Source organism: Phyllostomus discolor, chromosome 10 (genome assembly GCF_004126475.2).
Source record: "Phyllostomus discolor isolate MPI-MPIP mPhyDis1 chromosome 10, mPhyDis1.pri.v3, whole genome shotgun sequence".
NCBI classification, from domain to species: domain Eukaryota; kingdom Metazoa; phylum Chordata; class Mammalia; order Chiroptera; family Phyllostomidae; genus Phyllostomus; species Phyllostomus discolor.
In genome coordinates this window covers 82315923-82339991 of record NC_040912.2, presented here as the reverse complement: position 1 = coordinate 82339991, position 24069 = coordinate 82315923, and the positions used below count along the sequence as shown (strand labels likewise).

Below are 24069 nucleotides of genomic sequence, written 5' to 3'. Positions count from 1 at the left end.
CACTGACACGATTGTTGAGAGAGACACACAGACACACACAGACACCTGTCACCGGATCAGTCCTACCATTTAAGTACCTTATACTTAAAATCTAGGACGTTTGAATTCCTGCCTTATTTTCAAGGCTCTTCACAAAGACATTCAACACTCACTATTAGCAGGCTGCTCTGGAGTTTGAAGCCCTGTCCAGCCCATTTGTTTGGTTCTTTTCGAGGCAGAAAGCTGGTTTCCACTCTTGGCTCAGGTGGTCACAGCACGGTTGTCATTAGTCTGTCCCCATGGGCCTCTCATGAGAATAGATTTTCTAAGCAGTCATGTCACATATATTCATCTGTTCATCAGTCTTGTTCCCCTAATCTGCCACTAGTAAAGACAATGAGGGGGAAGTAATAAGTTAGGTTGAAAGAGATGGCTTTGCTTCAGACAGACCTACGTTCTACTACTAGCTCATCCATCCTGGTCAAGTTGCTCAATCTCACTGGGTCTCAGGCCCTTAACTGTAAAGTGGGGGAATGGCACCCACCTTGCGTGGTTGAAGTGAGCTGTGTTTCTTGTGCACTTAAAGTGTATATCGTTCGGCCCGCCTCCTGGTAAGTCCGCTGGTCACCCCGTGCTTGGGGAAAACGGTGTGGGCGGGTGTGTGTATGGGAGTGAGAACCACATTGCCAACTGGAGATACAATGTTGTGTGAAACGTGACTGAAATAGTGTTCTTCCTGGGCAAGACTGATTGGGTGGCTCTGTCTTCATTACATCGCCAGTAGCTTGGGATGTAGGAAATGGCAGTGAAAAGACAGCTAATTTACCATGGCTCAGTGTGGGTTTTTCTGTAGATACAGTCTTCGAGATTAAAATTACAAGATGTCTGTAATTACTGTTTAGAAATCTTAAGCTGTGACCTTTCAAAAACATTTCCATCTATTTCCACAAAGTAAATGGATAACGAGAATGTTTTAGGATTCATACTGCAGGTAAGATGGTTTTTATGTCTATTACACCAGCAAGGATTAAAGGACAAACGTTGGCATTTCTTGTATATTAAGCCTCAGATCTCTGCTGTGCCCTTAATATACTACCTTAGAACTAGAGAGAGTCATTAAGACAACACCGAGACATTGTTTCCTGTTGTCTTCATTACGACTTCTGTCGTACATCCAGCCCATCCTCATTCGTGTCTATCGGCTTGAAATTCGTGCATACACCCGTGTTTGTGTGGGGGGCTCTACTTGTGTGGATTTCTGCTTGTAAGTCTGTATACTTGTAATCATACTTGTATACATTACTGTTAGCTGCATGGCAACTTTGCAGTAAGATAACTTTGCAGAGAGTATAAAAATTAATGGGGAAAATGAATGGGGAGCAGCCACAAAAGCAGCTGGAAAGACCGAACAGGAAGGTAGCACATGATACAGTTAAAGCTATTGGCCCTGGTCATATGAGCGGGCACCAAGGCTGGGAAGCGGAGAGGAAACAAATGAGAATTTTTCAAAAAAGAGAGAAAGACAAGGAGCAGAAGAAAATACAAAGTGGAAACAAGAGATGAGAGGGCCAGAGTGCAGAGGCCAGAGTAATTATTATTACAGAAATAATGATACTATGCATGGAGGTGTCCTTGGGTAAAATGAGAACCAGGAGTGGGAAATAGAGCTGTGGATCTTTAAATGTTTCTTTGAGGTCCCTAGGCTCAAATCCCTTTTTAATGTATGACAGAAAGGAGGAGGCGGAAGAAGGAAGCTCCGGCAGTGTACCAATCTCGAGCCAGTCAATGGTAGCCAGCCCAGCCTTGAAGGAAGCATTGTGTGGGCATCTTTCCATTAAACCTGTGCCAGCCGTACGGATCAGGCCATCGCCATATTTTCATAAGTCACAGGTGCAATACATTTTGTTTCACATATCAGTAACACCACCTGCATTTTGTGTAGACTTAACAGAAGATAGTTCCGAGGTGCACTAGTGAGCCAGTCGAGTCCCATGTACACTTCTAACATTCACGTGTAGATTTCTCCTGAAGCCCATCAGCGAATCCTCATGCCTTCTTGTCAGTAAAAAAAAAAAAAATTAAATCTACCGGCATATCCGCTTTCAAATCACTCTTAAAGATAATGATTTGGTACAAACTTGAATATAAAAGTAAACTGTTGAGACCCATGTACCTTTTTTTCCCTTTAAAAGGAGTCCTGTGCCATTCCGACCACAGCTTTTTCCAATTCTAATTTAATGGATACACACAGTGAGGTATCATTCTTTGTAACCAGCCACCACCTTTAGCTGTGAATGAACCCTGGTTCTAGCGACTCGGTTCTTGCCAAATTGGTTCTCGTGTGAGTGCCAATTGGCCGATTTTCCAGAGGAGAAGAGGTTTTCCCGTGTCTCTCGAGTTCTCAGTCAGCCCAGAGTCCTCTCCCTTCCCTTAGCTATTTGCAGTAGGGTTTTGATTTTCTTTCTCTTCAAATGAAAGGTATAAATTACACTGGCTGCCAGGGAAATGGAAAGCTTTTGTTCGCATCCAAACAATGGCAAGAATGCACTTTTCTTCCTTCTCCTGGTGTCTCTCAGGGAGCTGTGGCATCCATTCTCTGAGCCCCGGCGCAGGTGGGCCCTGCGCACCCTCTGGATTTACAGGCGTACCCGTATCGGAGATGACTCAGCGGAGCTGACTCTGGAAGCACCAGCACTTCCTATGCATATTGCTTCAGGGAATGTGTTCCTTAGAACAGAACAAACCATGCTGTTTGAAGAGCAAATTAAGTGAGCTTTACTGTGGTACTTACAGGCAGATCCCAACCGTCACACAGCAGGGGTTGGGCAGCCAGCCCACGCCCACAGCCACAAGCTGACCAAGGTGTGGGAGCCAAGCCATCCTTGGCTGTCGGTTACTCCCCTGAAAGACGAAGGGCCCAGGTCCCAGAGGTGTGTGTTAGTTACCTTTAGGGGAGCCTGCATGGGGCTGGAGAGGGGGGTCCATCGTATCAGTTAATCACTCTTGTATCTCTGCCTTCTTCTCTGATCCATTCTTGTCACTCCAGTTCAGGCTCTGATTGCCCAGTGTGTGAATTGTTGGTGTGGACTCTCATCACTTATTCTCTTTCAGAAATAAAGCCAGTGTCTTAACCATGGCCTGCAGGACCCCGTGTGGTCTGGCCTGCCATTATTATCTGGGCTCATCTTCTCCGAGTTCATTCTACTCCTTTTGTTACTCCTCGAGCCTCCCAAGGTCCTCATGTGCCTGGGCTTTGTACTTGCTGTTCCTTTAGCCAGAATGCTTTTCCCCCAGATATCTACATGGCAAACGGCCCCATTTCCTTCTGGTGTTTCCCTAAGTGTCTCTTCTCAGTGGGACCTTTCCTGGCCAACCTACCTTCAGTGTAAGCTTTCCCCTACTTCTGATTCAATTTCCTATTCCTCGTTCTCACTTTCATTTTCCTCATGCACACTTATTTCTGTTAACATTTAGGTACTATATTTGCCTTGTTTATTGTCCATCTCTCCCAACAGAATGGAAGCTCCATGAGATTAAAAAATTAATAATGTTTTGTTTGCTGTTAGACCCCCAGTGCCTGGGACGGTACCTGATACTTAGTAGGTACTCAGTATTGTTTGGTTGACTGAATTAATAAATTTCTCATCTCCTTTTCTCTTATCCTTGGCCTTCTGTTTTCAAATAGGCTAGTGCTACCTACTGCCACCAGGTTAAATGATAATGTGTGGCCACGCAAGTTTCAAAAAGTCTACGCATGCCTCATAGCCTGCTAGGTTCAAATGCCTGTGTCTCAGTCTAGATTGAAGAACTTCCCCTATCCGCCTTTCTAGCTTAATCTGTGTCACCCAACCGGGACTTCTGTTCATGAAGCCTGGCCTACTTGCTGGCCCCAATTCTGCCTAGCATGTTTCTTCCCATCCTGCAGCTCTTTCCCAAATAAATAATCCAAGGTCTAATTAGCCCATAGACATGGGTGGGGTTCCATGAGCAGCAGTAACAGCCTCCTGTTCTCACCTCTACCAGTTATGTAAGAGCTCAGCCTTCTGCCAAATAGCCTTCCCATCAGGTATTTCTAGGGCTCCCCAAAGACGCTCCACTTGTGCTCACAAAACCAGAAGTGCAGCTATAAGCACCATGAAGCTTCTTCCCTAATTTTCCTCTACTGTTTGTAGAGGTCTTCCACCCCTCAGAACTCTTGGGGTGCCCCCTCACCTCTTCCTGCGGGACTGCCTGTGTGGGAATGCCTCTGTCCCACCGGGGATTTGGTTGTGTAATTCCAAAGGCACCCAAGGTTGGGGGCTGAAGTGGGAGAAAGTCCATCTCCGCAGCCTCCTTTTCTTTCCCTCCCTCCCTCCCTCCCTTGCAGAACGTCGGTCAGGCTTCTGTAATGGTCAGGCACGTTCTTGGCATTGGATTGGAGCCACATGGGCACCCACAGAGGACTCTCCGTCTTCTTGGAGCTCTCCAGTGGGCCTCGCAGGAGGGGTCTGCTGGGCCATTTCTCTGCAGGCCTTGATGACACAGCTCCTCTGGCTTCTTAACAGCCAGTGTGCCCTACTCCTCACACCCGTGGACACCCTGCTGCACCCTATCCCCCAACCGGACACACATGTAGAAGCTTCCACATTCACCTGCCACACCTGGTGTCCAGTAACTCATGCAGACGGACACCTGTGAGTCTGGTGACTGTTTCCCACTGGACACGCCAGACCAAGTCTCCGTGCCTTTTAGGAAGCAGCAATACCACTGTGTAAGTGACTTTGGGTCTTCTCCCTGCTGGAGTGTCCTCAATTCTTCAAAGTGTACATCTTTTAAGGCCCAGTCCGACAATTTGCTTTCTCTCTGAGGTCCTTTTTCCTGACTCGGAGGTTTTACCCTCCTATGAATTATAGCACTTATTGTCTGAGCTGTTCACTTTGCATTTATCTGTGCGTGGCCTTCTTCTGTGAATGACCTTTTCTTTTCAGTCCTTGTCTCCTCACGGGGCTTACCAGCTTTCCCCGGGAAGGACAGAAGCTCCTTTCTTTGTATTTCCTCTACAGTACTTAGCATTGTTTTGTATACATAGCAGTGGTGAATGTTATTTATTGAATAAATGTCCAAAACACACTTTGGAAAGGTCAGTGGTTAACAGGCCGTTGCAGGGACATGGAAAATCCGCTTACACAGGACACCAGATCATGGCATATGCAGACCGGGGCACGCCGGCATGCCACTGAGCACCGAGTGGTTTGTGCGCTAGTTGACATGAGCCGCCTTTCCAGCCTCCTCTTGTTCTTGCTCCTCCTCCTTCTTCTGCATATTCTGAGATACCTTCGGCATTGTTTGGTATGCAGCGTGCCAATGGTAAGGGTGCATGTCGGAGGGACTCAGCCCTCACCAAGCTCTTGTCTGTCCAGAGGCGACACCTGGCACCAACACGTGGCACCTTGACAAAGGAAGACCTGCTTTCCACTGTGGACCAACAGTAGTCGGGCTGAGCCCTGGGGACTTTTGGCACACAGAGAGGTCTCCATGTGGTAGAGACCCCCTGCAGAGGTCTCCGAGAGTCCCGTTGGGCCACAGCCTTGGGGCACTTCTGCTCCTTGGGCTGGGATCATGAAATCTGTTGTCGCCAAGAGATGCACCGATGTCACGAGGAGCCATAATGGGGGTGTGCTGCAACTTCAGCTAACCACCATCCGAAATGCCATGTATCTGCCTGGGGAAAAGGAAAGGCAACGTGAGTGGCACTGGCGGCTGTGCCTCAGCGCCGAAGTCACATGACTGGAACTTCCAGATAACATCATTCTTTATTTTCCCTAATACCAATTTACAGATTGCATCCCAGGCTCCCCGGAGAAGCAGAGCTTGCCAAGTATGCTTGTCATTTCTTCTAATGAGGTGTTTAAATAAATCAAAGGACTCTTGTTTTCATTTGCCTTGGATTATACAGCAACAACGATCTGGTTCCTGGGGCCCATAGAGGCAATCCCACTGAAAGGGCGCCACATTCCTGACACTCCGAAGGCTTCGGAAGCTCCCTCTCCTCTACTCTGCTGAGCATTCCATTCACCTGACCCTTGGAGAGGAACGAAAAAAAAACGGCATCCTTGTCTGTGCCCTGCTGTCCATCACCCCTACTCCTTCCCCCAAAGTGCCTCTGTCAGTTGAGCTTTGTGTCCACGAGGGAGCAAGAAGCCAGGATAAGATTATTCTCACCGCACTTGCTACTTCCCCATTGCCTGATCCCCAGCCCTCCCTTAGTTTTATTCTTCAACGGGAGTCTTCTGATCTGGGAACTGTGAAGGGGCTGAGAAATCACTGGGCAGAGGACAGCTTGGTGGGAGCTTGAATTAGTAAGTCTGTCCCACCAACCTCATCGGCCCCTGTTTTCCCAGCTTTTCTCCAGCCAGTGGTCCTCCTGGTGCATTCCCCTCGGGGCCTTCTCTCCGTCCTTCCCCATGCCGGGTTTGGTTGGGTTCCTGCCTGGAGCCCTGGCCACTCAGCTTTCCATCACTGTGGCCTCATTATAGAAATAGGGGTGGGACTAACGGAAGACATGACTCCTTGCATTAGTTCCGGGAGCCCGTGGTCTGGCAATTGTGGAGTGAGATGCCACAAGTCCCGAACTTAGTTCTGCCAGCAGCAGGCTCTGGCCTCTGAGGGCTAAGTATTTCCTCTACTTCTCCACTTTTGTCCTCAGCTGTGTGCCCAGGAGTGTCCTTAAGAATGCAGTAGGAGAGAGGTAGTCCGCAGACAGGATGACCCGTCCCATTTCAGGGACAAATAAGGTGTGGCATGTACCTTACTGGGCAGAGGAAAGGCCTTCCTTGTGCATGCTTCTTGGGGTCCAGCTTAAGGCTACTGGGGATGCCAATCAGCTTCAGTTCCCCTGGGCTTGAGGGAGGCCCAGATACTCTCACAGATCAGAGTTCTGTGAGTCAGGTTTCCCTTCCTTGCTTCCCTTCTTTCTCTTTTTCTATCTGTTGTATCAAGTCGCATTGACTACCAGCAAATATTCCTTGCTTAGCACAAACCGCATCTCTTGCTCAACCAAAGAAAAAACAGCTTTCTTGGTGGTACTGTGGATCAGGGACTTGTGACCAGAGGAAGTGGGTGGGTGTGATGGGATGAGATAGTAAACTCTTCATCAGGGACAATTACTTACTTACTTTCTACCGTGGCTTGCCTCTGTTTTTCATTCGTCCCGGCCCCCAGCCCCAGCTCCAGGGTCTGAGGCTGTGGCAGTCCTACTCTCGTGCTAGATATGAGCTGAAGTTTGGTGAAGAAATGTTAGTGCTCGAATGCCAGCAGTGTCCGCAGCGTGGGCAGCGTATAGGGCAGTGGAACTTGAACATTCTCTCTTATAGTTACCATGAGGCCTGCTGGTTGGATTATACCCACCATCCTAAAGCACGGCATCTCACCGCAGTTGTTGTTATTTAAGTGCACGTTGGCCGTGATGTGATGGGGTGTGATCTGTACTACATCCTGTGTTGTCAGTGGTCACAGGTGTGTCTTGTCTCACTATGAGAAACTAATGCATCTCCTTTGACCAGATAAGGAAATCCTTAGTAAGGGCACTAAAGTCGCTTGGTATGTAGAGCAGTGAGCCTAATTGGATTTTACATTCATTGATGAAAGTGAATTATTACATTTTTATCATTTGAATTCTTAAGTGTTGTTTGGTACCAGGCCATATTTATTGTTTTTAAAAATTGTTTTTTGCTAGATTCTATAACAACTCGGCCCCAATATGAAGAGTAATAACCAACCTACTGAATTAATTTTAATGACTTTTCTTGATTTGTCACTTTTTATAGTGAAGGATTGGATTAAATGAGAATTTTCTAAGAAAAAGTGAGTGCTTACAGTATTTACAATGACTTAATTCCTGCATTTTATCTTTGTATTTAGTTTTTTTTAAAAATAATTTTATTTATTTATTTTTAGAGAGAGGGGAAGCGAGGGAGAAAGAGAGGGAGAGACACATCAGTGTGAGAGAAATATTGACCGGCTACCTCTCGCAAGCCCCCAACCGGGGATCCGGCCTGCAGCCCAGGCATGCGCCCTGACCGGGAATCAAACCAGCAACGCTTCAGCCTGCGGGATAACACCCCACTCTCTGAGCCTCACCAGTCAGGGTTATATTTAGTTCGAATCTTGCAAATAAAAATTGCAACATAACCAAGCACAGAAGTTCTATATGTTTTTGGGCAATTTCTGCTCAGAAGCTTATTATACGGCTACTTTGAATGACTTTGACCAATTGACACACAGCCAGAAGCCACAAAGTAGGCAGGTGAGACTTCTGATCCACCGGGACAGGTTCCATCAGCTGAGGAACCGAAATCCATGGATTTCACTGCTACCAGAAAAAAAAATAAGGCTTTCACTCAGAATGCATTTACTTGATTTTGCATATATGATTATAAACCTTAATTATGCTTCTCATATTATGAACAGCTTAGAAAGTGCCACTTAGGAATCTGAGGGAGACCAAAGACAGGCACAGTGACGCTGAAAGGATGTCTGGGGTGACAGAAGGACAGGAAACGAAAGGGACAGGGTTCTTTCTAGTAAAATGCATCCCATTTCAGTGTCTACGAAGGAACATTCAGAGTATGGATTATTTATTCTGCCTGGAAAGGCACAGAAGCATGTAATATATTTATGAGAGTCTTAAAATTCAACACTGTTTAAATAAGATTAGTTTTACAACTTAAGGCACTCTGCTTCAGGTATTACCATCTGTCCACCATTGCACTTGAACTCAGGGGAGTGTTACCCCTGAGATAACATGAACCCGGTCGTCCTCGGACTCTCCTGGCCCAGATCCCTGTGCAAAATGTGCGCCTTGCAATCCCGGCACAGAACACAGCCAGGGTAAGAGGTTTTGTGGTTTCAGCAAGTGCCCATGGGCCCCTGAGCCTGCTCGGTGCCCTTCCCACCATCCTCCGTGACTTGACTGACGTAAGCCTCCCTGAGTCCCTGGTGCTCCAGAAAACTTGAAGCCAAGCTCAAGGTCAGGCACAGAGCTAGACCAGGGCAAGAGTTATTGGTGAGGAAGAAGGCTTTTCAGGCATCCTTAAGTCACAGCCCATCACTGGGGCCTACCGTGCTGTCTGCACTGTACCCTACCAGGGCTCTTGTGCCTAACGAGTAGACTGGAATCAATTCCAGTTTCCTTAGCATCGCTGTCACTCTGATTAGCAACGTGACTCAGGTGCCCCATGCATTTACTGCAGGTGGTGCCACACAGCCATCTGCACCAGAAGACCCAGAGGAAACGGGAGAGCAACAATCATTTGCTTATGGGCACTCTGCTCACGGACATTTGCAAGCCAGAATTTTATTATTGTTGCTGTGAGTGATGCCACCGCTGCTGCTACTGCTACTATTATTACAACTACTGTCACTACCACTTGCTCTTGTCCTCCTCTCCCCTCTTTCTTTTTAGTAGTAGAGCCAAGACACTTTTCAGTAGTGTAGCGAGATCCTTGGGTGTTCCTTAACGTTTTTTTATTTGCAAAATCAGTTGACGGCCAAACTGATTTAATGTTGCAGAATGTGTTCTTTTCCCGGGGAGAGGAAGGCCAGGAGTCCTTGCGGCATGCACCCGGAAGCAGATGCAGGGGGCGTGTAGACTGTGCGGGCTCGGAGTTCAGTTTCTGCGGTGCAGCAACGTTCTGGGTCCCGGGTTGGTGGCTGGTAACACTGAGGGTGACCTGTGTCGAATGAGTAGCACCGAGCAGGGGGTGAGGAGGTGGGGGTGCAGAGGCTACAGTTTCTTTCCTGAGACTGCCTTCTCCAAGGTGGTTCTTTGGCCCTTCCATTCTCCTTGGTTGGAGCAATCTGTATTCCTTGTCATCTCCCTGCCACAGTTGGCCCCCAAATGACACCTCAGCCAGGAAGCCACACGCCAGAAGCGGGGATGTTGTGGCCTTTCCCGCTCGGAAGCCTTGATAGACTGTTTCATGGACGGGCTTTGCTGCAGCAAATTGCTTCCAGTGCTCAGACCCCAGATTATTCATGCAGAGCCGCCTTCTCACCCATGCTCTGCGGAGGGGCGTGAGCACTCCCTGCTTAGACTTTGCACTGGCAGGGAGGGGTCAGAGCCCACCCATTTCTCCCCCTCTCCCCACTTGTTTTCACTGTCAGAGAGAAAAGGGTCGCTTCCAGGAGTATTTTTATTGTGGATTTAAACTGGTGTGGACTGTCAGGCCAAACCGTGTAATGCTTACGAGCCTGAGCTCTGGAGTCAGACAGCCTGGCTCTGTGGACCCTGACTATGTGGCCCGAGGCATATCCCTCACGGGGTCTCAGTGTTCTCATCTGTAAAACGGGAGTAAGAATAGTCCCTATTTCTCAGGGCTGTGAGGGTTAAATCAGTGACTATTTGGGAAGTGCGTGCAGGGGCCCACGGCAGACAGCACGTGCTAAACCACGTTAGCTGCGGTTGCTGGGTGTAAGGGTTAGCCTTGTCTTCTTGCTTTCCTGAAGATTTGGGCAGAAACCCAAGTCACTTCATGGAGATTTGGGCCTGGGAGAGGAGCCTAAACTGATGGACCCCTTGAAAGGCAGCAGGGAAAGAATGCTTGTTTTGAAATTACACCTAACTTTAAATGTGGGTTGGCCTTGCCCCTTAAGTACTAAAGTTAAAAAAAAGGATAATAATGCCTACATTTTTAGGTTATGAAGCTTAAAATAAAGAGACTGGTTTATATTATATACTCACTATATAGCTGGTAGTCTAATTATTACATTTTAAAGAGAAGATCGAGGCCACCCTAAGTCATGGGGATGTGGAGCCACTTGGTGAGTCAGGGCATTGCTGTTGAAGTTTATCGTGTTACCGAATGGTTAAGATTAAAATTTACATTTGTTTCCTAATATAAACAGTTGCAACGGTTGCTGTATTTACACATACTCTTTTTACTACCGAGGGCCTCTCTAGAGCAGAATGTTAACATTTCTTTTTGTATTTTCAATTGAATGTTGTAGAAGTCAGCCCTGAGGAGGAAGTGTGCCGTCTGTAAAATCGTCGTCCACACCGCCTGCATCGAGCAGCTAGAAAAGGTGAGACAGCGCCACCTGCTGCAAATTTTGCTACCTTGCAAGTGTTTGGACTTCCCAAGACCAGGTGTCAATTTCTATTTCCAACTTTTTGAAAATAGTGCCCTGTGGAAAAACTGGAAGTCCAACATTATTCCCAGATCAGTAATGGAGAGACAGTGCTTGAGGTTCACGCATTCTGTTGTTTGCTGATGTCTCATTTGATACCGTTTAACCCTGGCTCTCGGAAGAAGGAACAGTGAAGTTAGAGAAAAAGCCTAGTCTGCGCTAATTTTCTTCACAACAGCGAGTGTTGTTATTCACTCATAGACTTTCCCACGAGATGTTTCCTCTTAAAGAAAACAATTCCATAGTTTTTTTTGAAATTATTAAGCTGTGTCTGACCACTGTGAGTTTACTTCTTCCAAGAGTGGCTGCAAGGGAGTGAGCCAGGCCAGGGGCAGCTCTGGGGTTGCTGCTCACCCAGAGCTCTCCTGCGGGTGGGGCTGGGAGGGACAGCCAGCCCTGGGTCTTTCCTCCCGGATCAGCATCAGCGATCCAGCGAACCAGTGGTGTCTGCCCCGCCCCTTTATCTGTCCTCTGGGGAGCAGGGGAGGTAGACGCTCCCCTAGAGAGCTGCCTGCTGTCCTCTCTCCTCTCTGGCTTCCTTCTCCAGTCCCGCATGTGAGTCTCTGTGCATTACCTATGTTCCTGAGCTGCCGTGGGTAAAGGTGTTGGGTTATGTTAGTCTGCCGCTACATTCATTGAGCTTTACGGCCACATGACCAATGGTCTCCAATTGTGGGAATGACTACTGAATATGTCATCTCCTCTCCCAACCCCATCTACTCTTCCCCTTCATTTCTACACTCCTTTCAGCCAACCATGTAGCTAAAGGAGATGGAAATGACCGGGAGACCTCCCCGTCTGAAAGAAAGGCAGCACCAAATACTCACATACATAATAATTGGTGTGTGTGTGTGAATTGTTATCATCATATTAAAAATGTCCCAAGTTTATATTTTCCTTCTTTGAAAATCTGAAATGTAGATGGGTGATTTCAGCTGCCTTACATTTTTCCTCTGACTCTGTATTGTCTCTGTTTATCACATTTATGGTGTAAGAGCATTGTTGTTTAAAGATACTTGGATCCCATCAATGAAATTGAAGAAACATGGATTGGAGGTATAGAACCACTTGGGGTTTCTGTAGATTATTAAGGTGATGATTTCAAAAGACTAAGAATAGTGTTATACTTTGTTCCTCCTTCTTTGGGGGTTTTGTTTTGTAGTCTCAATGTCTGTCACTGTTGGTTTATTTAGGTAACTCATTCCAGTCTGATGCTTATCCCTAATACGACACACTTTTCTTTTTAAATGACAGATTAATTTCAGATGTAAACCAACATTTCGAGAAGGGGGCTCGAGATCGCCAAGAGAAGTGAGTATTTCTGAGCGCAAGTAGCAGATGTTGCAGAACTGCAGAGCCCTGTTTCCGATGCCAGCTTTGACTTCCCACTGATTCACAGGGTTTGTCCCTATTCACAAAGAATAAAGTTCAGCTCCCTCCGTTTCACATCAGCTTTTTATTAATAAACCAACAAATGCGGTCAATAGGATCTCCAAGTCTTTTCAGGGTGTATATCCTGCCCTTCATTCTCCCTGCAGAACGTGCAGGAAGCTAAGGTCTCAGAGTGCAGCTGAGAGCGGGGGGTGGGGGCAGTGGTGGAACTGAGGAGGTGAGAAAGCACTGGCATTTTATCGTCCCGAGGCCCATTTTAACTCAAGTTTTCAGTTTAGAGTGGGCAGGAGCTACTCAAGGGCAGCATAGTTACTGAGAATCCTGTGAACAGTGGAGTCAGACAGTCTAGTTTTAAAATCAGCCTTGATGCAGTGTGATTTGGGGCATCTCACCTAATTTCTCTTCATTTCAATGTTTTCATCTGTCAAATAAGTAAAAGAGAGAGAGGAAAGTAGGCAGATAGATAAATAGATAGATAGATAGATAGATACATAGATAAACAGATAGATAGATAGACAGATGACAGATAGATAGATAGAATAAACTGCATCCAGGGCGCAGGCCCTGACCTTGCAGTCTGGTGGTGGAGACAGCAGGTTCACAGGACACCACGGAGAAGAGCAGTGCTGCTGTGTTAATGGTGAGCAGAGGCGAGGGCAGGGTGGGGGGGGTTGCATTCCTGTGTTTGTCCAGCTTTCACTCAGATGGCAGTGTGTACAGTCAGAGGAGACGAGGATGTCGGTAGAGGTCGTCCACCCTCCTCTGTTACCCCTATAGTGTAGCTCCAGGCCCAAAATGGCGCTCCCCCGTTGGCCAGATGAGCCTGCACGGACCAGAATCTGTCCTCAGAGCAGGACTAGCTGCCCAGCTGTTACCATCTCACCTGGTGCTCCCCGCAAGAGGAAGCGTGGTGAATAGACTTTTTGGAAAGTGTACTTTCTCCAGCCCACTGAATTTACTTTTAGTTTTGTGTATATATTGATCCCCTTGGAAACCTTCCTGGCCAGTGCACTTCTCAAACTAGCTCTGTGTAGTGAGGAATAAGAGAGAGAGGGGAGAGGTTAGAGAAAGGGCTTCCTGGAAGAGGGGGCAGCTAAACCGAGACTCCAGGGAGTGGTCTAAGTGGAGGTGGGGGCAGTTAGGAGGTGAGCGAGCACCTTCTGTGCGCGTAAGAATGTGAGTGAGAGGGAGCATAGCAAGGAAGACACGAGATCCCAGAGATAAGCGGGACTAGATTTTGAGGTTCTCGTCGGCCATGCTGCCAGTTGAGCATCTTATGGTCACAGTCACTGGGGGAGGGAGGGAGGCATGGATCTATTTTAAACAGAATGTATATGACCCTGGCTACCGTGTAGAGGGAATACCATGGAGTTCAAGAGTAGCAATATTGAAGATATGGAGGAAATTTCAGGGGCTATTTTAGTAATCCAGGCAAGAAATAATGGGGATCTGAACTAATAGGAATATTGGAATTAAACAAAATTGGCAACTATGAATTTGAAGGACACAATATTGACAGGGCGTAGTGAACCATTGGATTAAAGACAGAGGAGTCCAGAATAAACCAGGATTGTGTTCTGGAAAAAACTAATTAGACGTTGGAGCACGAATTGATTTGCAGATGGGGTGGGCACGTGACAAGCTTAGTTGTAGAACTCTCACATTCAGGGTGTTCTTGAGGCCCCCAGCTGGAATGCCCCATCGAAAGCTAAGTAGGAAGTGAGTTTGGAGCTTATGGGGGAGATTGGGCTGCCGGCGAGACATTTGTGAAATGTCAGCGTGGATAGGCAGTAGTAATTAAAGCTATGAGACCAGATGAATGGGTAAAACAGGAAGAGAAGATGTCTGAGTAGATAAAGATCACTGATGTTTTTAGCAATGTTCATGAAAAAAATCACGAAAATGAACGATCCCGTTGCTCCTGACTAATACAAGAAGACCGGGAGAAGACACGAAGGGAGAACAGGCTGGGAGCGGAGGTTGCGGAGAGAGGAAAGGCAGTGGCTCCCATCCGCTGTCCTCTCCCACGGTTGCCCGTTACGTCAGCAATAGGAAGGCCACGGGTCACACGTAGGATGAGGAAAGTGTGGGAAAATGTTGGTGTCATGTCTCCAGAGTGCACCATAGCACGGACCAGGAGCCAACTCGGTGACAGCTCCAATGAAGGAGAAATTTCCTGGAGGACAACAGAAGGAAGAGTTTTGTGTTCTTGAGGTCAAGTTTATGAGTCACCGACCAGGGCATCCATATGCTCCCCTTTAGCTCCATGTTCTTGAACCTTTCTTTCTGCATTATTATTGTATGTGCCGTTTTCTAGTGCAAGTATTTTTGGCTCGTTCATTCGTTTTTTTTGTTTGTTTTCACTAACTGTGTCACTTCTTGTCTACGAAGTGAGACCCTCCGTGAATGTTTTGGAAACCTTCCCTTGTCTTCTTCGCAAGGACTTGATATTTACTCCTTTCCTACATTTCACCCCTTCTTCTAGATTATTTTCATCAGCATAAACGTGCTCTAATAGCTCCTATTTGTAAAAAAATGACAAATGAGAATATTCTTGAACCACCAGCTGTATCTTAACTGTGGCTCTGATTTTTAGTTTTGTGTTCACGCTAAATAAACTTCCAGAAAGTGTATTATGTATAAACAGTATGTCCCCTCATCATTTTAACCTGTTCTGATCTGGGTTTCACTCTCTCCGTTCACTGAAATTGCTTTTTTGATGTTGCCGATATCTCTCTGATGCCAAATCCATAAGATGTTTTTCTTTCCCCCCCTTTTTTTTGTTATTCAATCTTTCCAATGCATTCAAAGTGTTCTGTGTTCCCTTCTTTTTCAATGCTCTCCTGTCTTGCCATCTTTCCTGCTGGTCCTCTGCTTCACCAGGTAGTGCTTCCCCCTCTGTCTTGCGTTGCTTATTCCCCGCCCCACGCCAGATTTCTGCGTATTCCTCCAGGGTTGATATTTGGCCACGTTTTCTCTCCGCCCACTCTTGTTGGAAGAGCTCATCCAAGCTCATGGCTTTAAATATCATGTCTGGGCTGACAATTCCTGGCTTTACAAGTCTACTCCACACGTCTTTTTGGAGTTCCATTTGACATGCCCATTGAATGTAACACAATCCTCTCAAATAGGATGCCTTCAGAACTAAGTTTGCCCTGACTGGTGTGGCTCGGTGGGTTGGGTGTCATCTTGCAAAGTGAAAGGTTGCTAGCTCAGTTCCTGGTCGGGGCACTTGCCTGGGTTGCAGGTTCAGCCCCTGGTTGGGGCAGGTCCGGGAGGCAACTGACGGATGTTTCTCTCTTGTGTTGATGTTTCTCCTCCTGTCTTTCTCCCATTTCCCTCTCTCTAAAAATAAATAAATAAAATCTTGAAAAATTACCCTAAGCTCATTTCCATCTTTCTAAAAATGATTTTCTTTTGTATCTCAGAAACTGAGATGGCTATCGACCCAGTGGTTCAATCGAGGAAACTGGTTATATTGATTCCTTCTTCATGTACTCACCACAGCTAATTCATTTGCCAGCCCTGTCTATCAATTTTATTCGTAACGTATATTTCGAACCATCTCTTTCCTCCATTTGTATTGCTTGTGCACTAGATGAAGGCACTGTGATACCTCACTTTCCATCACTGCAGTAGCTTCTCTGTAATTCCTTAATTTTGTCCTTCAGCCTACCATGATTTAAGAGAGTGATCACTTCAAGTGAAAATTGGCTGCTGTCATTTTCCAGCCTAACCCTCTCCGCTGGTTTCTGTAGCACTCTGAGCCAAACCAAACCCCTTGCCTCGGCGTGAAGAGTTCTGCACAGTCTGGCCCCAGCCTGCCTCTCCACGCCCACGTCCACCACATGGACCCCCTTTGAGTTCTTGAGGCACACGGCCCGCTATTCCCCACCTTCAGAATCCGGTGTGTGCCACTGCTGTGCCAGAAACCTCTGTGCATGGGTAGCTGTTTCTTACAGTTAGGCCTCAGCTCCAATGTCATCTCCTCAGAGGTCTTCCTTAATGACAAAGGTCGCACATAGTTCTTTCTCAGAGCACCTTGTCCTGCCCTGTTCAGAGCAATTTATGTGTCATCGTTATTTAATGTATTACTCATTTTCTTGGTTGCTGTCCTTCTTCAGTAGCATAAGCTTTGGGAGGTCACTCATGGTCTGTGTCCCGAACTCATTGTGCCAGGATGTGGAAGATGTGACCAACAAGTGCCTGTTGACTGAGTGCATTTATGAAGGTGTCCGTTTCCCCCAAAAATAGTCAGAAGCTCTTGGTCTAAGAGGGCAATATGAAGATGGAGCTTATGATAGACTATGATGACCCATTTGCGGTTCTTACTTAAGAGACCTTAGGTAGTTTAATCAGGGTAAATGAAAGGACAGTCACTTTAGAATTTATCTGACCTGGGCTCCAGTGACACCTCTGCTTCTTTTACACTCTGTGGAGTCTTGATCCACAGCAGGGATCCAGAGCAGGGCTCTAGAGCAGGGATCCAGAGCAGGGATGCAGAGCAGGGCTCTAGAGCAAGGATCCAGAGCAGGGATGCAGAGCAGGGCTCTAGAGCAAGGATCCAGAGCAGGGATCCAGAGCAGGGATCCAGAGCACGGATCCAGAGCACGGATTAACGATCACTATACCCTGCACTTGCAGAGGAGTATCTAACATGGAAGTTTTTTCATGAATTTTGGTTGGACACCACTTCTCAGTAGAATTTTTGTGAAACTCACTCTTCTTAGACGTAAGCTATATGGATTGAGTTATAATTTTAGGATCCTTTCAAGTGTTCTTTGAATAATATTATGCATTGAACTGGCTGTTTGAAAATAATAGAGTGATTGTATTATGCGTTTCTGTTAACAATACTGAATATTAGCTCTGAAATATTGTGTCACTGAGATTTTAACACCCCTAAGTAATAGCCCTTTCTTTACAGTATTTAAAGACAGTATATGAATAATTCAGAGATTATTGATAAACAATATGATTATATGGTGTCAGAAGCCCTACTCGGCTATCTTAATAAGTGTATCAGCACTCATATTTGCATTGTAAGGATCCTGAGTCTAATTTCAGTTTGATAATTTAGGAGATGTAAATAACTATCAAAAGGGGGTAGTGTGAAAATTAAAGTTCTTGGGAAATAAGGATTAGAAAACAGCAGTGATTCTATAGATCTTTTTTCCTAATTGATAAAGGCACTTCGTGACCCTTCAAAATGGCAATTACATGATCTAATGGCCAAAGAAATTAGGTTGAGAATCCCATTCAATTCAAACCATATTCATTAGATGTTTACTTTGCTCAAACTGTGTTTAATTGGTGGAAGAAATTATATTAAGCCTAAGAAGATCTCTGAACAGAAGGTTGTTGACACCTCAAATTGCAGAGCTATAGGGTAGGGGCAGTTACTCAGTCGCTTCTACAGTGTATACAGTATGTTGTGCTGCATATATTTAGTATAATAACTGGTATTTTCCCCTGCAGTGCTTTTGTTCAAGTTACTTTATCTTCTTGTGGCTTAGTATTTTTAGTTTCCTACCTATTTCCTAGGAAAGATGATATTAAAAATATTTAACCACTTGCAGCCATATATATTAATATGTAAATAATTTCATAATGTTTTTCTCCCTAAATAAGCTAAATTACGTGGTGTTATAGATCTGCTTACCAAACACTATATATCTTCACAAAGATGATGTCAGTCTTCTAATTTCCAAGTAATTGTTGACTTGCGGCCATTGTTGGTTTGGTCTTTCCATCTCAGCTGCCGGCAGCTACATAGTCCCATGAGTTTGCCCTGGTTCCACGTGGGTAGCTGTCAAGTTCTTCCAACGTTTCTCCCTCAAGTAGTCATGAGGTGACTTGTAATGCCAACAAGTACAGAATTTCTCTTGCCATCAACGATATTGTTCATTCTCCCTAGTTCTTGCTAAACTAATGGCAATTATAATGACTTTTCATACCCCTTGTAACACTGTCTGACACTTATTCTACTACCAACTGTCCCCAAAGCCATTTACCGAAGGAGCTCGAACCCGATCTTCCCGAGCAGAGCAGAGGCGCAGGGACACGGTGTTTGAGAGCAGCCCGCCTGGGACCGAGTCCTTGCTCTGAGCCTCACATTTTAAGTAACTGCTCTGAGCTCTAGTTTCCTCATCTGTAAGGTGACGATGACAAGGATCATCCAGGTAAAGCCCTCTGACCACGTGCCCTACAAGAGTGAGGATTAGGATAGGATGGGGTACAATCAGCAGCTGGCCCTTGCCTCTCTCCCAGCCTTAAACAGGCAGTGGCTAGAGTTCTTCTCACTGAAGCAGGCGGGAGGCGGAAGAGGCCTGCCTCACCTGTGACGCAGAGGTGGGGAGGTCAGTACTTGTGTCCCTGTGCCGTGCGTGGGAACTGGTGACCGGACAGGTTCCTGGACCTGCTGCCGCTGCCCTGAGAGCCAGGGCACCCAGAATTGTCCATATTTTGCTTAGGAAAACACTGTCTGTGTTGATATGGAAGCTTGCACAGGCAGCCACATCAGCTGGGCACAGCCCAGACTTCCGAGTTTGCTGGGGGAATCCAATGGCATTGCCCAGGCAACGTGATTTGTTTTCAAAGGAGAGCTCGTTGGGAATGAAGCCTGGGGAGCTGCTGTGCAAAACATTAGTGTTTCTGTTACTTAATAATGAGGCCGTGGATTTGGTCTGCAGTGTTGAGGGGGCGGCAGTGAGGTTCAGGAGGCACCAGGGCATGCAAGGGGCACTATGTTGTAATTTACCCACCAATAGGAATACTTCAGTATTTAACAGCTCATAGGACTGGACTGGTAGCTCCCAAATAAACTCTGAGTACCCAAGGACACCTCTGCTGTCTTGAAAATGAAAAGAATTATCATATGTGAAACATTTTAAAGAGTACTTGGCACACAGTGCTCAACAAATGTTAGCTATTATTATTATTGGCTCCCTTCTGAGAATATATCTCTCTCTATATGAATTATGTTTGTGTTTTATTAAACTGCCACTGTGGGAAAAGCAAGACAAAAATTAGGCTAATTAGTGAGACCATTATTGCTTCTTTTTTCCTTATTGTAGTTAAAAGCCTCCAGGATCTTTGTTTGGTTTTAATTTAAATTGATTTGACATTACATAGAGAAATAGAGGTGGCATTTTGGAATTGATAATGTTTATGCCTGTTAAGGGTATTTTTGTCACTCTGACTTTAATGCCTTGTTATGATGATTTTTTTCCTCAACACGGATCTGTTGGCTACGTTCCTCTGTACTTAGAAGAGTGCTTGGCAAACAGTAGGTCTTTAGTATTTGTCAAGTGACTGAATGTATTTAAAAAGGCCTTTTAAAGGGAAGGCAGAGGTGACTCGACAATCAGCAGCCGTGTTAATCTCAGGTGAAGTGTGCTTTCTCAGGAAAGGGCAGGGGAGAAAACGTGAGCAGGTATTTTAGGTGTATCGGCCTGGGAGGAATGAAATTATATGTAGGTTATTAGGGTTTCCCCGCACCATGCGTGAGGCCTGCGGCCGACTTCCGGATGACGGACCTCTCCCCAGGGCAGTGCTGGAGGGCGCCTGGACCCTCTCTCTGCCCCAGGACGGATGGTCTGTTTGGGGCGAGGGGACTTCCCAGGCTTTGGTTTCCGGGAGCTCAAGACAAGAATAGACCGTGAAAGCTGATCTAGTTCAGAGTGCCCGAGGACACGTAGCGCTCAGTGTCATTGCAAAAACCTCACAGCACGCCCGTGTCTCTTGTCCTTCTCATCGCTTGCCTTCATTTTTTTCTCTTCCCTCACTTGCCCCGGCAACAAATCCTCACCATCTCTGTCCTTAATCGGGAGATCGACTGTGGTCTGAGACTTGAAGTTTTTTAAGTGCTTTCTAGCTCAGATGTTTAGCACGGTGCCTCCCTGGCATATAAAGAAACACTAAAGACATATTTGTTAAAAATATATATATATTGGACATTGTGGTTTCTGCTTCTCTCCCTCACGTTTTCCCTCCTGTGACCTGCCTCATTACCTCCCTACTCGAGGCCCCTGACATACTCACAGCTCTGCTCAGGCTCTTTGTAGGAGGCCAGCAGAGAAGCAGCAGCCTGCTGTGGCCATGGTCCCTGGGGGGACCCGGAGGACGGACGGGATGACCGGCTGCGGATGGAGACTCGGCTTCGCTTTTCTAAGTGGATTCACGTTTATGGTTAAATCAGACACACATGCCCATGTTCGGCTTGTGTCACTGTGCTCGTAGATGAAGGTTTATGAAAGCTACAGTCTTAACATGAGAAGAAACACAACCAGTATGGCGACTTGCAGATTTAAATAGATTCATTTTATTTTGTTTTTCCACAGAACTTTGTGCGTCACCACTGGGTGCACAGGCGTCGGCAGGAGGGAAAATGTAAGCAGTGCGGGAAGGTAAGGGGCCCGGCACCCACGGCGTGGCGCTGCGGGAGGCTCCCCGGGCTTTGCAAGCGCCCGAGCTAGAGGAGTCCCGCCGCCCGAATCCTGTGCTCTGTACGTCACTGCCTTTCCGAACCACCTCCTTTCTCTAAGACCTCTTTCCCGAAGAGCTGTTTCAGAACTCACTGCAAGAGACAAGCGGTCTTAATACGAGGACTTAGCACATTTTAAGAGAGATGGACACATTTTTGTGGTGGGTTTCATTGTTGATAGTTTCAAAAGCAACTCTTCCCAAGTTGTTCACACGCCCTCGTGAGGACTACTGGCCCACCATACTTCTTTGATGAGCGACAGAAAATCGCTGGTTGTTGAATAGCACTGCTTTCGTTGACGTATTGTTGTGGGTGAGCAGAAGCACAGCACAGAATGTGCAGGAAACGTGTGGCTTCCTTAGGATATTGTCCAGGTCCCGGAAAGAGATGCCCTTCTCACGCGCGGTTATTTATGTCTCCTGTCTCCCGTAGTGTGACTGGCATGCTGTAGAACACCGTGGATTCTACGTGATATCGATCCCAGTAGATCTGGGCTAGGGATTTTTTTCAACGTATAAAGATACATGCTAGGAATGAAAGGCCCCTCTGGGAAGGTTAAACTTCTGGTAAATCACACTACAAAGATATTTTTTTCCAAGCAATAGCAGTAGTGAGCTGGGCTCAGTAAAGGGGCATTTTGATTTGATAGAGAGCAGTATAATTTGGGAGAATTTATCCTTCATCAGTGAACAGTTCTTAATTCATTATTCGTGTGACTCGTTTGGGTCAAGTGCTGTGGTGAGCTGACCAGTGTGACATTTTCGACAGTAAAGAGATTCAAGGAACTGTTGGCCGCCTGATGTGGGGGTGTCGAGAGTGAGTGAGACTTGGAAACAGCCTCATTCGTTTTGCCATTTGCACGGTGTTTGGAAGAAAATATGATGCTGTAGCCGCTGGTTCCCAAGTTCTACTGTGGAAGGCGGTGGCACACCTGCAGCGCGAGGCTGCGGCCCTCCCTGTAACCAGTATTGTCTTCTCCAGGTCAGCGCGGCGACTCCCTGCTGGCTCCTGTCTGGCCTGTAAAGACAACAGAGGACCTAGTCTGACAGTTGGGGGAGGGGAGGAGAAGATGAGCGGGAAGGGGGAGTAGAGTGGCCCTCACCAGCCATTTTGCTCTGCTATGGAAAAGGAGGTCGGCCCTGCACCCTCGTGGATCTGCCTTCCCCGGGGCCACCCACCCTTTTCCTCCCAGTGTTGCCTTGCAGGTTGTGGGTTTGCTTGGACTCAGTGGTTGTTCACAATCTACCAGTTTCCCACAAAAGTGTGTGTGCGTGTGTGTGTAAACGAGAGAAGAAACAGACGGGCACAGCCCATTTGGAGACGGGAGATGGGAAGAGCAGGAAGGGTGTGGGTGAGCAGGTCCCACACTTCAGCCTAGGGCCTGCCCCCGCCCCCAGCAGACGTCAGGCTGCAGTGGAGGTGGAGGAACGTTACCGAAGCAAAGTCCATAAACATCCCATATGTGGTGATGAGTCTTCCCCAGTGTCACAGTGCACTCCCTTTTCTGGCTTCGTCTGTTGGCGCGGCCAGCCGAGTGGGAGGGCTGGACTCGCTGGACTCGGAGTTGCTGCGACCGTGACTTTCCTGCCCAGTGTTCTCGGGCAGCCACCTTGGTACCTTGCAGTGTTCCCGGCTCTCGTGGGGCAGTCTGTGGCCCCAACTCCTCACACCATGTTCCTATAATATACTGGGTTGGCCAAAAAGTTCGTTTAGTTTTTTTCCATAAGATCACTCTGATAGTATTTAAGCGTCTTCAACTTCATTCAAAGCAATTTTCTTAGATTGTACTGTGACAGCTGTCATATCAGTGTGCATTTAAAAAAAACTCAAAATTGGTGAATTTGGGGGTAGCCATTTTAATATTGACGATGGAAGAAAATACACAGCGTTTTGGGCATACTATGCTGTCTTATTTCAAGAAAGGTAAAAATGCAAAAAAAGATTTGTGCGGTGTATGGAGAAGGTGCCGTGACTGATCAAATGTGTCAAAAGTAGTTCGTTCTGGAGATTTCTCATTGGCCAATGCTCCACAGTTGGGTGGACCACTTGAAGCTGACAGCGATCAAGTTGAAACATTAATTGAGAACAATCAATGTTATACCACGTGGGAGAGAGCTGATATACTCAAAATATCTAAATCAATAAAGTTATTGGTGAAAATGAAAAAAAATGTGTCTTTTATTTGTATAGAAAAAACTAAACGGACTTCTTGGCCAACCCAATAGTACTATCATATTCATCTCCTGTGTCTCTAACCCAGCTGCTCATGAATTCCCAGAGACTCAGCAGTTGGGACACGGGGTTGTCTTAGACCTGCTTTCGTCTCCTTGGTGGATGACGGGTAACCCTTCTCTGGACCCTGGCTTCTCCCCTGGATCAGAGCAGAGCTGTAGCTCTGCTTCCATGTACAGATTAAGTGACTGAAAATTCATCTCAGACTTTGGTACTATGCATTGTTTTCATTGGTGGAGCTGTGCATTCTTACATTTCTAGAGCTTTTTAAACCATTTTCCATACAGACATACCCCGACACATACAATTCCATAATTTACCCACTGGGATGGGGTGAAAAAGAATCATTTTCACTTAGCCAGACATTTTTCTAATGAGTGATTTGCAAACTTTTGGGACTGTTAAGGAGTGTTTATGGTTAAAGAATATTTGGGGTTTTGATTTCTACTGTTAAAGTTAGCAATGAAGTGAATATTTGGACTGATTTTCTCTTGAGCCTTGAGTAGGGGATTGGCTGCATGTGTGTGGCATTCAATGGCCATCAGAAGAGAGGGCTCACAGTTCCCCGTCTCCGTTGCTTTCACATTTGCTGAATGTCACAGGCTGCCATGTTTAGGACCATACCAGAGTTTCACAGTGTTTTCGTTCATCGTTTTATGTTATGTAAGAGTCAGGGTTCAGGCAGAAAAGCGACAGCATCCTTGCACCGAAATTATGTAGTGGGATGAATATTTAATAAAGAGAATATTTAAAGTGCGTGAGCAGAGTGCAGCAAACCCCAGGGCGCAGTGGAGAGCCCTGAGGCTAGTGCCTGC

The 24069-nt window shown here is 46.5% G+C and overlaps 1 protein-coding gene across 4 annotated transcripts in view; it reads left to right on the top strand.

The window, feature by feature from the left end:
- The window catches only part of DGKI (diacylglycerol kinase iota), a 400657-nt gene that overhangs the window by 158811 nt on the left and 217777 nt on the right, over positions 1–24069 (top strand). For all 4 annotated transcript variants that reach the window (XM_036010940.1, XM_036010942.1, XM_028525751.2 and 1 more), the window contains exons 4-6: positions 10966–11040; positions 12400–12456; positions 20880–20945. In XM_036010940.1, the coding sequence (XP_035866833.1) occupies positions 10966–11040; positions 12400–12456; positions 20880–20945 (198 nt within the window). The remainder of the gene's footprint in view (positions 1–10965; positions 11041–12399; positions 12457–20879; positions 20946–24069) is intronic.